This window comes from Musca autumnalis, unplaced genomic scaffold, assembly GCF_047663935.1.
Source record: "Musca autumnalis isolate F117 unplaced genomic scaffold, ASM4766393v1 scaffold_1, whole genome shotgun sequence".
Taxonomy (NCBI): domain Eukaryota; kingdom Metazoa; phylum Arthropoda; class Insecta; order Diptera; family Muscidae; genus Musca; species Musca autumnalis.
Window position 1 is genome coordinate 1,272,499 of NW_027411644.1, and position 13,840 is coordinate 1,286,338.

Here is a 13,840-nt window from a genome sequence, read left to right on the forward strand (position 1 = left end):
TTTTGCCTTATGTTTTTGATATGATCCCAAATACCGTTAAAACATCTAGATCCAAAATTCGACTCCAATCGGATAAAACGGCGTTTTACCACATTTCGCCGGGTACCTTCATAACCTTTGACGTTAGCACTATGGAATCGACATTTGAAATCTAGTGGGTCCAATAAATGCAAACTGGGCATAATAAAAAAAAAACATCTGAAAATCTGATGTCTACTCATCAGTTTATGTATGGATTCCTCGCCATGAATAATGAAAATATGGATAATAAAACTGCAAAGAAAAGAACTTTTAATATTTTTTTCTAATCGCAATTTGTCGGTAGGTATGGTAAGAGTCTTTTCGACGAATAATGATAATAGATAAAAAAATATTTTTATCTCAGCGAAAAAAAATCGGGATTCAAAGTGTTAAATTAATATTTTTAATAAATTAGGCTTATACATATGTATTTTAAAATATCACAAGAGCACTATTAACTACATAGAAGGTTATTGTGGTGTAGTGCGCCAAAAAGCTTTAATCATGTCTGACGCCTTTTCGGCGATCATAATGACGACTGCATTTGTGTGGCCAGCTGGAATTGTCGGCATTATCGAAGCATCTACAACTCGCAGATTGTTAACGCCATGAACTTTTAGTTCTTGATCAACCACGGCGTATGGGTCGTTAGCTGGTCCCATTTTGCATGTACCTGATTGATGTTGAAGACTGGAGCCATAGAGTCGCAAGCAACATTTCCAATAGTTTCTACTGGCAAATGCGTGTTTTTCACAACCTGGAAATTTGTTCATATTGAATTGAGTACCGATACTTTTCATGGATTCGGTTTCAGCAATTTTTAGGATCTGGAAGTAATGGTAATTCATTTATATATTAAAATATAATTTTAACAGAATATACCGACCATCTCTATTCCTTCGATCATTGCCCTTATGTCGTCGGGATCCTCCATAAAATTGGGTTCCATTATGGGCCATTGAAAGGGACTGGTGCTTCTCAAAGATATGCGTCCTCTACTCTTGGGTCTCAGGAGAACGGGAACCATGCCGAACGTTTCCTAAAACACAGAATGTTACACCAATGGGATAATTGTAACGATTATGACTTGGTTACCTTTTGACGTAAGTCGTCAAAGACTGCGTGATAGAATGTGTCCGGAATTCCGACCAAATTTCTCATCGTCCCCATGTAGTCACCAACCAATGAACCAGCACCTAGTACGATTTCCATATCTGAATAATCGGAATCAAACTTTGTACTGGGGGTTCTAACAAATGCCAAGGCTTCTGCACCGCCGGGAATTGTGTATGGACCTTGTCCATGTAGTATGTACTGTAAAATGTCTCTTGTGTTTATAACCTTTTGATCATTAATTGTGCTGTCGTTAATGGAAAAAACTAAGCCATTCAAAGTGATGTGGTCCTGTAAATTGAAACCAACTTTGAGGTCCTTAATTACGGTGATATTTAGTTGCTGTAGATTTTCTTTAGGACCTATTCCCGATAGCATAAGCAATTGGGGAGATGCTATGGCACCTGCGGACAGAATAACCTCCTTTTTGGCTCGGACAATGTACCGCTTTCGATTTTTTATGAATTCCACGCCAACTGCACTGGGATTATTGTGGGAGTTTAACGAATCTTTCACAAGTATTTTGGTTACCCAAGATTTCATGGATATTGATAGATTCTTTCGGAATACAATGGGCTTAATAAATGCTTTACTGGTACTACAACGACGTCCATTCTTAATATTTGCTTGCGCCCTTCCAAATCCCATTAGACTTTCACCATTTGGATCGGTAATGTTGTAGCCCATTTCGAAACTCGATTTAAGAAATGCCTTTAACAACTTTGATTTAGGTGTATTAGAGTAAGCCACATTTAACGGGCCCTTTTTACCATGATATTTGGAATCTCTTAAGTTATCAATATCTATATGCTCAGACTTCTTGAAGTATGGCAATACTTCTTTATAGCTCCATCCATGATTACCCAAGGATGACCAGTGATCGTAATCCTTATGATGGCCCCTAGTGTACAGCATAAAATTAATAAGGCTGGTTCCACCCACACCTTTACCCTTTGGCCAGTTGCAAACTCCACCTTCTAGGCCTTTACACGCATTGGGTGTTGGTTCGCTTTTGTAGCCCCAATTGTATCGTGTAATTTGTGTCAGTGCAGCTGTCAATGGAACATCGCTTAGAAACGTTTCCTGATCCCCCGCTTCCAATAGCAGAACTGTGGCATTGTGTATTTCAGAGAGCCGATTGGCCACAACACATCCTCCCGATCCAGCTCCAACAATAACAAAATCATATTCATCTACAAACTTGTTTGTATCGGGTAATCTAGTACTTAACAAAGTTGTTTCAATATCCCTCACCATGTCTACAATATTCTGATTGCTAACGTAAGACAATAATGTTCCCATCACAAAAATCAGTTGTGCCGCAACCTAAAAATAAAAAAATATATATGTATATAGGTACATCAGGGTTATAATTTTTACTGCAAGTATAACATGACAAAATATAAAGAAATGTTGATTCACTTGTTTCGCTATTGTAAAAAAGTTTGCGTTCCAAAGTTTCGATATAAATTCTTCTGCCCTGTTTTTATAACCACCGAAGAAGAATATCCTAATTTATCTTTTGATAACATATATGGCCTGTTCCCGTACTTTATAAAGTGGTAAAAGTTGTAAAAGTCGTAAACGATTTTCATATAAATTTTGTGTACGGGAACGCAAAATGTGTAAAAGTGGTAAATGTTTTAAAAACTTTTTAGTTCTGGAACAGAGCTATACAGTCGGTCCTCGATTATCCCTAATGGTCGGGACCGGAGATCTTTAATACAAATTTAGTATTTTTTTTGTACAAAAATTTTAAGAATTTTTACACAGTACCAGAAGGGTTCTCCACTGCATACTTATTTCTTATGTATACAAATTGTATGGCCTGCTTCTCTAGGACGATTCTCGAATTCAAATTCGTTCGAAGTTCTATTAAACTCCAGTTGTTTTAGTAAAGTTTTGTTTGATTGAAAACAAAAATGAAACTAATATTTTGCCAATAACAGAAGTTTGGTAGTAGTTCGAACGAGTTTGAATTCGAATCGTGTTAGTAAAACTGGGCATTAAACGATGTGCAAAATTTGGTTAGAATCGGTTGATCCGTTCGAGAGTTATCATGCGCCACATCTACTATACATAGTTCCGTAGGATTTTCATAGCTTTCGGGCCATTTTCTCAGGAAGTATGGACTTGCCCCAGAAACAATTTTACCATCGTAATAGAGGCTGTGAACACATGTTATTGCAAAAAAAATCAAGAATGGAATTTTTCCAGAACCTGCATGAATTTACTATTTTTGATTTTTTGGCAAATAGTCAGTCATGAATACAAAAACGAAAACTATTGCTGTACTGTGCTATGAACAAAATCAACAGCATACTCCCAATTTACATTAGGCGAGTTTACTTGCGGCAATTGTCAGTTTGTAGGTGAGAGAGGGGGCTGAGAGGCAAAGGGTTACCATATGCCTCACCTCTCTCTCCATCAAACTGACAATTGCCGCAAGTAAACTCGCCTAATGTAAATTGGGACATATCATAAAACATAGCCCAGAAAAATGTTTTATGGCAAAGAAGTACATATGTAGTTGAATCGTGAGTGAAAGTGATCTTGGACAACATTTTTGCATAATACGTTCGAGTGACTATAAAATAACTTTGTATTGAGCAGTTAAACCATGACATTTTGTATCACACTACTATTAATTTGACCGTTACTATCGATATGTTCCAGAACCTGCAACAATCTAATATTCTATTTTTAAAATGTTGAAACTTTATAAATAAGTCAAAAAAAAAAAAATCAACAAGTAGAAAAGTATCAGTCGGCTTTGCCGACAGATGCATACCCTCAGCATGTGCGACAAAAAATTAGTGGATTAAAGATCAAAAAAGGAGTGAACCGATATGGCTTTTCTTCAACTTAAACTAAGTTTAAACAAAATATTACGATGGACTTGCCCCTGATGAAACTTATACCGTGGAGTGAATACAAGTTGTTACAACAAAAATCAAAGCGATCCGAGAGCAGCTCCTAAACTGAACTTTTCAGAAATTTTGTGTGGGAGGTACCCGAAGGAGTGGACCGATTGAGTCCATATTGGAACCTTATCTAAATCTGGTAGACATTTCACGATGTGCAAAATATGGACCAAATTGGTTAATCCTTTCAAGAGTTATCGTGCCCACAAAATGTCAGAACATTTTCGAACTTTTGTGGGGTGGAACCGATATCGCCCATCTTCGAACTTAAACTAAGTTTGGACAAAATATTACGAAGACCAAATTTTGGACCGAATCGGTTAATCCGTTCGAGAGTTATCGTGTCTGAAACATATTTCGTCCAAACATATTTGGGGTCTAACACTATTATTTCGATGAGGCACATTTTCATCGTACCAAAGTGTATATACCATAAAGGCTGAGGGTATAAAAATGGTAGATACTTGCAGGTTCTGTAGTGGAATTCTATAACTCATTTTTTGAGTTACCGACAAAAATCGGTAAATTTAAAACGCAAAATATTGAATGAGAAATTCAAATAAAAGTTGACAACACTCTTGCTATTGCTCGAAGTTTACGACTACTTTTTATTCGTCGCTAACTTACCGTCAAACATGGTTAGCGAAATTATAAAAAATTTTAAAATTTAACGATGTTATTTATGGAAGCTAATTTCGAAATTTTTAACTTTACGAAGTTACACGATGAAACTTTCATTCGAAACTTTTTCGATTTTATGGGTAAGAAGGGAGAAAAGAACTCCCTTTCATTTCTATCCCAAAAGCTAAAAAATTCCTGTGAATGTTTCAACGTGTAACATAGAATAACTTCTGAATGTTTGATGGCAAAGAAGTACATATGTAGTTGAATCGTGAGTGAAAGTGATCTTGGACAACATTTTTGCATAATACGTTCGAGTGAATATAAAAGAACTGTGTATTGAGCAGTGAAACCATGACATTTTGTATCACACTACTATTAATTTGACCGCAACTATCGATATGTTCGATATGTGTGGGAGGTACCCGAAGGAGTGGACCGATTGAGTCCATATTGGAACCTTATCTAAGTCTGGTAGAAATTTAACGATGTGCAAATTATGGACCAAATCGGTTACTTCCTTTTCCGAACATTTCCGAACTTTTGTGGGGGAGGTACCCGAAGGAGTGGACCGGTATGGCTTATCTTTGAACTTAAAATAAGTTTGGACAAAATATAACGAAGGGCAAATGTTGGACCGAATCGGCAGATCCGTTCGAGAGTTATCGTGCGTTCCAGCCAGCCAGACAGACAGACGGACATTGCTAAATCAACTCCAAATTGTCTGAAACGGATTTCGTCCAAATATACTTGGAGTCTAAAACCATTATTTCGATGAGGCACATTTTGCCCGTATGAAAGTGTATATTACAAATATTGTCAATTATTTCATATTCCATTTCAAAAAATGGTTAAATTTAAATTTAGCAAATAAATCCTGATAATGCGCTAAATTCGGCTAATGAGGTCATATCTAAATGAGGTCTATCCATAGGTCAAATGAAACTTTCTAAAAGCGAAACGACTAACTATAGATAATACTATAAGAAAACCCACATGCGAATATAACAGAGCTTTATGTCAATTTTGGCAACCATTTTTGTGGCGTATAAACGGACAATGGCAATAAGTGGTTTAATAAAAGCGAATATTTTACAGCATATTCGCTGTGCTTTTTTATTCATTATCTAAGTGCTACAATAGCTCTGTTCCAGAACTTAACAGTTTTTACAACTTTTACACATTTTGCGTTCCCTTACAAACAATTTATATGGATATCGTCTACCACTTTTACAACTTTTGCCAGTTAATAAAGTACGGAAAGTATAAGACTACTTTTGATAACACTGTGATACAAAATGGAACTCAAAGTCTGGGGTTAGAAAATTCCTTTTTGAGATGAAAGCCGTGGTGAGTATATTCATAACGGAAAAGGAAATTTTCGCTATAGGTCAAGTTTCTGAGATATCATGTGATTGAACTTTTTATTTTCCCCCTATAATGTCTCAGAAAAAAGCTTAATGTCTTGAGTCGAATCGAATGGCGAATCGTTCTCATTGGCATCTAATCAATATTGTCCCGTTTTCATTGTCCTTTTTGGCATTTACTCGGTTTTGGTTAGAAATAAACTATGTTTTGTATAGTCGTCATTGGTTATTTATTCATTGGTATGTAGACATACCAATTGGTTATTGCTTATAAAGACATCTGGGGTGCTTCTGAAATATTTACCAAAATAGCTCTTGTAATGACGAACACGTTAATAACAAACTTTCTTGGAGGATAGATCCGGTTATCTCAATTTTTGAATCGGATATTCCGACATTAAAACCGATTTTAAGTAACCTGTTAAACTTATATGTATACCATTAAAAGGCTTAAAGAGTTGTCAATCAAATGAAATTAATTCGCTTATTAAAACTTTGCTAGTTGCAGTTCTAGAACAAAAAAAAAAAACGGTTTTCTTAAACCGTTTTAAGGAAAAATATTAATATGGAGATCAAAGGCTGGGGGCGAAAAGTTCCTTTTGGCGATGAAAGTCGATGAAGATAATATTCCGAACGTGGAAGGACAGTTATGCAATAGGTCAAACTTTTGGGTTATGGCGTGTTTGAATTGTTGTTAGTTTTTTGTCATATATGTAAAGTTCGTCAATAAGGAATAAAATCACGCCATAACCCATAACTGTCCGAAAAAAAATGATGCGTTTTTTTTTTACCGGATAAGTCTTCTACAAAAATATGAAAAAATATTCTAGCTAATCATTTACTAGAGTACTTAAAATTAGTAATACATTTTATCAATTCAAATGTAGGCTTGTACTTTGTAATGGAAATAAGATTTTACTGTGTGGCATAAGTCTTTTGACAAAATTTTTCTATTGATTGTTAGACCTCAACAATTAAAAGTTTCTTATTTATATTTCCGATTTTTGTCAGTAACGGTAAAAATAATATATTTCACACACATCTGTACAATTATGGTCCAACTACGTATCGATATTCCAAGGATATCGGGATATTAAAGAGATTTATCTTTAAACAACATTTTCAATGGTTTTCTTTCATTATCTCGGAATATTTTGCGGATTTCGACTTTTTATGAGAGTAAGAATATTTGTTCTCTCAAATGTGATATTTTAAGGAAATAACTTAAGTTTGAACCCGAAATTAGCTCCAAACGTGCTCCACAAAATTCAGCCATAACATGTAGCAGTTTTCTGCAAATGAATACATAACACTTCGATCAGAGTGCCAAAATATTCATTATAGTCCACAGCATTAACGTTAAAAATTAATTATCGTAGTATTTTAAATAGTGGATCAGACTATTCTGATGCCTGGGAGCATTTGGGCATGGAAAGACATCAGAAGGGCATTTATTTCACAATGATACCCAACTTTTTGGCGGTTTTTTGACTCAAGCTTACCGAGAAGTGTATTTTAAGATGAAGTATGTTCAAATATATTTTTATCAGCCACAATTATTGTGAGGGGTAAATGATTTTAATTAAAAATCTAATTGACAATTTTTCTAACTATGCCTTATTAACAGATTGGAATAGCAAAATATGACTTCAAATTAATTGTATAGAGGTTCTAGTCTTAACAGAGAACTTATTTTGACATCGAAATTGCTCAGAAGATGACGATTTGTATGCATAAGTAAGCTTAGATTTGTGATTCTGCTCTATTTACCGGAGAGCAACGTCTGTAATTTCACATTTTCTGCCTAGATCGTGCATATTTACAGCGATTTCAGTATTTTGATATTTAATCGTTACAAAATAAACAGATAACTGCAGCAATATCTAATCATTAGCTACATTTATCACCGAAACTGTAATTTTAAAATTCGTGAAAACTCTGACACCAACATTCCCTATTTTAATTTAAAATTGATGACCGTCAAGTACATTTTTACTTAAATGCTAATAATTTAGCTAAAGCAATTAATTTTCGTACCAAAAAGTACGATTAAGTACCAAAAGTAACATAGTTATTACGTGTCAAAATACTTATGCCGTTTTGCTTTTGCCTCCCTATTTAAGCATCCGTCTACCTAATCAGAAATTAAGCTGAAATTTCTTTGATCCATTGATTTCTATTTAGCGGAGAGGTCAAAGAAAAACCCTAAGCTTCTATGACAAATGTAGATTTTGTCAAAATAATTATGCCAGGGACTGTATAAGCTTTTTAATGGTATACATATACATAAGTTTAATCGGTTACTTAAAATCGGTTCAAAAATCGGTTTTAAGGTCGGAATATCCGATTCAAAAATTGAGATAACCGGATCTATCCTCCAAGAAAGTTTGTTATTAACGTGTTAGTCATTACAAGAGCTATTTGTGGTAAATATTTCATGGCTAAATCAACTCCAAATTGTCTGGAACGGATTTCGTGCAAACATACCATTATTTCGATGAGGCACATTTTCATCCTATCAAAGTGTATATACCCTCTTTAGCCTAAAGGCTGAGGGTATAAAAATGGTAGATACTTGCAGGTTCTGTAGCGGAATTCTATAACTCAGTTTTTGAGTTACCGACAAAAATCGGTAAATTTAAAACGCAAAATATTGAATGAGAAATTCAAATAAAAGTTGACAACACTATTGCTATCGCTCGAAGTTTACGACTACTTATTATTCGTCGCTAACTTACCGTCAAACATGGTTACCGAAATTATAAAAAAATTAATTTTGCCGATTTTTTGCCGGTAACTCAAAAAATGAGTGGATAACCGCACAATTGGAACAGAGTAATTGTCGGTATACATTTCCAAACGATCTTCGAACAGACTATAAACTGCACTTAGACACAAATGTTGAACTTTTGTGGGAAAGGAGGACAAAATATTAGGAGATCTTAAGTTTGGACCAAATTTGTTCAAGAGACATGGTGCATACCATTTAAGCTACATTTTTTAAATATTCGGGGGAAGTACCGGAAGTTGTCAACCGGTATTGCTTTCAAACTAAAACTATGACAAAATTTGACGAAGGCTATTTGGCCTTTTTGGACCAAATCGGTTGATCAGTTCGAGAGTTATTGTGTGCTCTCCAGCCACTACATATGGTGCTATAGGGATTTTTTACACTTTTTGGGCTGTTTCCTCAAGAAGTATGGACTTGCACCTGAAAAACTTGTATCGTCGTAATTGAGGCAGCGAATGCAAGTTGCTTCAACAAAAATCAAAGTGATTCGGGAGCAGGTCTTAAAGTGAACTTATTCGTAATTTTGTGTGATAGGTACCCGAAGTAGTGGACAAATATAGTCAATATTCGAGTCTGATCTATATCTGGAAGATATAGTAGGATGTGTAAAGTATGGACCAAATCGGTCACTGCCTTCAAGAGTTATCGTGCGAACAATTTTTCCGAACATTTTTGAACTTTTTCTTGATCGAGAGTTATCTTGCGCTCCAACCACTACACACAAGCTATATTCTCATGATGTATGGACTTGCCCCTGATGAAACTTGTACCATCGTATGGGGGCAGTGAATACAAGTTGTTACTACAAAAATCGAAGAGATTCGAGAGCAGGTCCTAAATTGAACTTTTCCGAAATTTTGTCGGGGAGGTACCGGAAGGAGTGGACCGATATAACCCATCTTCGAACTTAAACTAAGTTTGGACAAAATATTACGAAAGCCAAATTTTGGACCGAATCGGTTCATCCGTTCGAGAGTTTTTGTGCGCACCAGCCAGTCAGACAGACCGACGGACGGACATTGCTAAATCGACGGATTTCGTCAAAACATACTTGGGGTCTAAAAACATTATTTCGATGAGGCACATTTTGCCTGTATGAAAGTGTATATACCCTCGTTAGCATAAATGCTGGGGGTAAAAAAATATAATAATAATGTAATAACAATAGGTTCTTGAAACGATGTTATTTATGGCAGCTAATTTCGAAATTTTTAACTTTACGAAGTTACACGATGAAACTTTCATTCGAAACTTTTTCGATTTTATGGGTAAGAAGGGAGAAAAGAACTCCCTTTCATTTCTATCCCAAAAGCTAAAAAATTCCTGTGAATGTTTCATAGAAAACTTCTGAATATTAAACCTACAACAAAGTACAAATGCAGGTGATTGCCACGTGTACCTATTTTAACATATGTACATTTCATTCCCGCTTCCTCAGTGTACGAAAACAATGAACAACTCTCAGTAGGTTTGCTGGGTTAATATGAATGATGCTATGCTAGGCTAGAGCTGGCAAACCATCGATATTCCAAACATTAGATATTTTCGATATAATAGTTTAAAATATCGATTACTATCGATATTATCGGTAAGCTATCAACACCATTAATTTGGAGATGAAAATGGCGGATATGTCAATGCTTTTCTTGAAATTTTGCAAAAGTAGTTCACAGAAATGCAAAGGAGAATAACAAATTGCTTTTATCTTATAAAAATATTAAAAAAATACATTTTACCTTTCCGAAAAACATGTACGTGTGACTACGGGCTTATTTTCTCACACATACAAAACCGAAAAGCAGCGAAATTTCCATTTATTTTAATGAGTTTTGGGTTGGGGGTTTTGTTCCGATAATATCGATAGGCAAAACTATCTATCGATATTTAATTTTTAAAAAACAATCGATTTTATCGATAGTGCCATCGATTTTTTGCCAGCTCTAATGCTAGCACATCAATCGTTTTTTGATTTCATGACTGTTGCTTTGTCTTATGCCAGACTATGAAAATTTTCATTGAAAACGTTTTGCCATTTTCTTCCAAATTTTCATTGGCGTCCACACACACATATGAAATCATATGAAAATTTTGATATTTTCATTGCTTTGCATTGGTTTGAGTGTTACGAATTTAAGCGCAAAGAATAATTTCAGATTACAGAACCTTGTGTACAGAGTTTCACCCCCTTCACACCTCTTGCCTATAAACTCATTTTCACGTACATGAACATTTTCATAGTCTGACATAAGTCTTTGCTGTTTGTGCTATACTGTGAAATTTTCATAGCCCTAGTATAGTCAAAAGCATTTTATGTAAAAATATTCGTAGCACAGCACAGCAATAGTTTTCGTTTTTTATTCTCATGACTATGCTATGTGCTGTGAAGATTTTACAAGCACAGCTCTGGTAGATTATCGGCGGATTTAGCAATTAAATCCTGATAATGCGCTAAATTCGGCTAATGAGGTCATATCTAAATTAGGTCTATCCATAGGTCAAATGAAACTTTCTAAAAGTGGAACGACTAACTATAGATAATACTATAAGAAAGCCCACATGCGAATATAACAGAGCTTTATGTAAATTTTGGCAACCATTTTTGTGGCGTATAAACGGACAATGGCAATAAGTGGTTTAATAAAAGCGAATATTTTACAGGATATTCGCTGTGCTTTTATTTATTCATTATCTAAGTGCTACAATAGCTCTGTTCCAGAACTTAACAGTTTTTACAACTTTTACACATTTTGCGTAGCAAAAGCATCACAAGATGAGATTTTTCAGCATCCAAATATTCTACTGTTCTCATTGGCATCTGATCAATATTGTCCCGTTTTCATTGTCCTTTTTGGCATTTAATCGGTTTTGGTTAGAAATAAACTATGTTTTGTATTTCTGTATATTCGACATTGGTTATTTATTGGTATGTAGACATACCAATTGGTTATTGCTTATGAAGACATCAGGGGTGCTTCTGAAATATTTACCAAAATAGCTCTTGTAATGACGAACACGTAAACAACAAATTTTCTTGGAGGATAGATCCGGTTATCTCAATTTTTGAATCGGATATTCCGGCATTAAAACCGATTTTTGAACCGGTTTTAAGTAGCCTATTAAACGTATATGTACTCCATTAAAAAGCTTATAGAGTTGTCAATCAAATGAAATTAATTCGCTTATTAAAACTTTTCTAGTTGCAGTTCTAGAACAAAAAACCGTTTTTTAACCGTTTTAAGGAAAAATGTCAATATGGAGATCGATGAAAGTCGATGAAGATAATATTACGAACCCGGAAGGACAGTTATGCCATAGGTCAAACTTCTGGGTTATGGCGTGTTTGAATTGTTGTTAGTTTTTTTGTCATGTATGTAAAGTTCGTTCCCATAACTGTCCTTCCGGATTAGTCTTCTACAAAAATATGTAAAAATATTCTAGCTAATCCTTTACTAGAGCACTTAAAATTAGTAATACAGTTTATCAGTTCAAATGTACGCTTGTACTTTGTAATGGAAATAAAATTTCACTGTGTGGCAAAAATTGCTTATGTCTGAAAACCCCCACAAAATACCTATAACTGAATTTCTCACAATTTTCAAAATAAATATTGAAATAACCAAAAAAACATTATATTTTTGAAAATTATGAGAAATTCAGTTATAGGTTTTTTGTGGGATTTTTCAGACTTAAACCACTATAAGTTAGCCATTTGTTAACCGATTTAAAACATGATAGGTTATTCAAAAGATATTATTCACCCCTTTAAAAGGAAGAAGCATCAAAAAAATCCGTTGTGGAAAAAATAAGATATGCCCGCTTAAATTTGAAAATATAAGAAACCCAGATTTTCACTACTTTTACCGTTATAAAAAAATAAAACGAAATTACCCAAACGAACTAAAGGCATTTTCGTTCTCCATGGATCCCAGCACGATGGAATTTTGCATCAGAACGCTTGAATATTTTTCTGGTCAACTTTTGTAGCACTGTGTCATTTATCGATATTTTCCGAAAAGTTTGCACTTTTTCAAGACCAAAACTGCCTGAAAAAGCGTTCCAATGCTTTTGCGATGTATTAGAGAGTTCTTAATTACTGTCTTTTTTGTCTTTGTGTTGGCTCGAAAATCTCAATGGTTTGGCTGTTATATGCCAAGATGTCAAAAAAAACGTAGATAAAAAACTTAAAGTCAAAATCGGGAGGCTCGATTTTCATCGTAGACATATCGTCCAGTAGACTTTTTGCTCAGTTCAATCCCAGGAATCAGAAACGCGAAGGGCCTATTAAGGTTTTTTCCTTCCACACAAATCGCCCCGGCCTAATGTCTACATACCAATAAATAACCAATGACGAATATACAGAAAAACAAAACATAGTTTATTTCTAACCAAAACCGATTAAATGTCAAAAAGGACAATGAAAAAGGGGAAAATATTGATTAGATTAGCCAACGAGAACCGTACATGAAATCTTCTGAGCAACATTTTTTTAGAATATTTGGATGCTGAAAAATCTCATCTTGTGGTACTTTTACTATGAACAGAATTGAGTTAAAAAGATGAAATATTCTACGAAAAGATTCGCCATTCGACATTTAATCTCAAAACAAGACATATAATCTCAAAACAACGCTACAATAACGCCAAACAGAGATATTAAGCTATTTTTTCATCACATGATACCTCAGAAACATGACCTATGGCGAAAATTTCCTTTTGCGTTCTTAATTTACTCACCAAGGGCTTTCATCTCCAAAAAGAATTTACCACCCTCCAAAAACGCTTTTGCACTGTGTAATAAAATAAAAATATAAAATAAATACCACACCCATATCACTGAGCTATACTCGGAATAGTAACTGGAGTTGAAATCTACCCGGTTCCACTATACATCTTATTAATGTTGGCGACATTTCCTAAGTATTTCTACAAGTTGTGTCTTAGACACGCCGTTCGGACTCGGCGATAAACAGTAGGTCCCATATCATTGAGCTAATATGAATCGA

The 13,840-nt window shown here is 34.8% G+C and overlaps 1 protein-coding gene across 3 annotated transcripts in view; it reads right to left on the minus strand.

The window, feature by feature from the left end:
* Nucleotides 1–401: 401 nt before the first annotated feature.
* Nucleotides 402–13,840, minus strand: part of LOC141390289 (glucose dehydrogenase [FAD, quinone]) — a 30,534-nt gene continuing 17,095 nt past the window's right edge. For 2 of the 3 annotated variants that reach the window (XM_073963201.1, XM_073963203.1), the window contains exons 2-4: nucleotides 1,117–2,460; nucleotides 908–1,060; nucleotides 402–848 (exon numbers count right to left, since the gene is read on the minus strand). In XM_073963201.1, the coding sequence (XP_073819302.1) occupies nucleotides 492–848; nucleotides 908–1,060; nucleotides 1,117–2,460 (1,854 nt within the window). In that variant the 3' untranslated portion in view covers nucleotides 402–491. The remainder of the gene's footprint in view (nucleotides 849–907; nucleotides 1,061–1,116; nucleotides 2,461–13,840) is intronic. The other variant, XM_073963202.1, reaches the window with a different exon arrangement.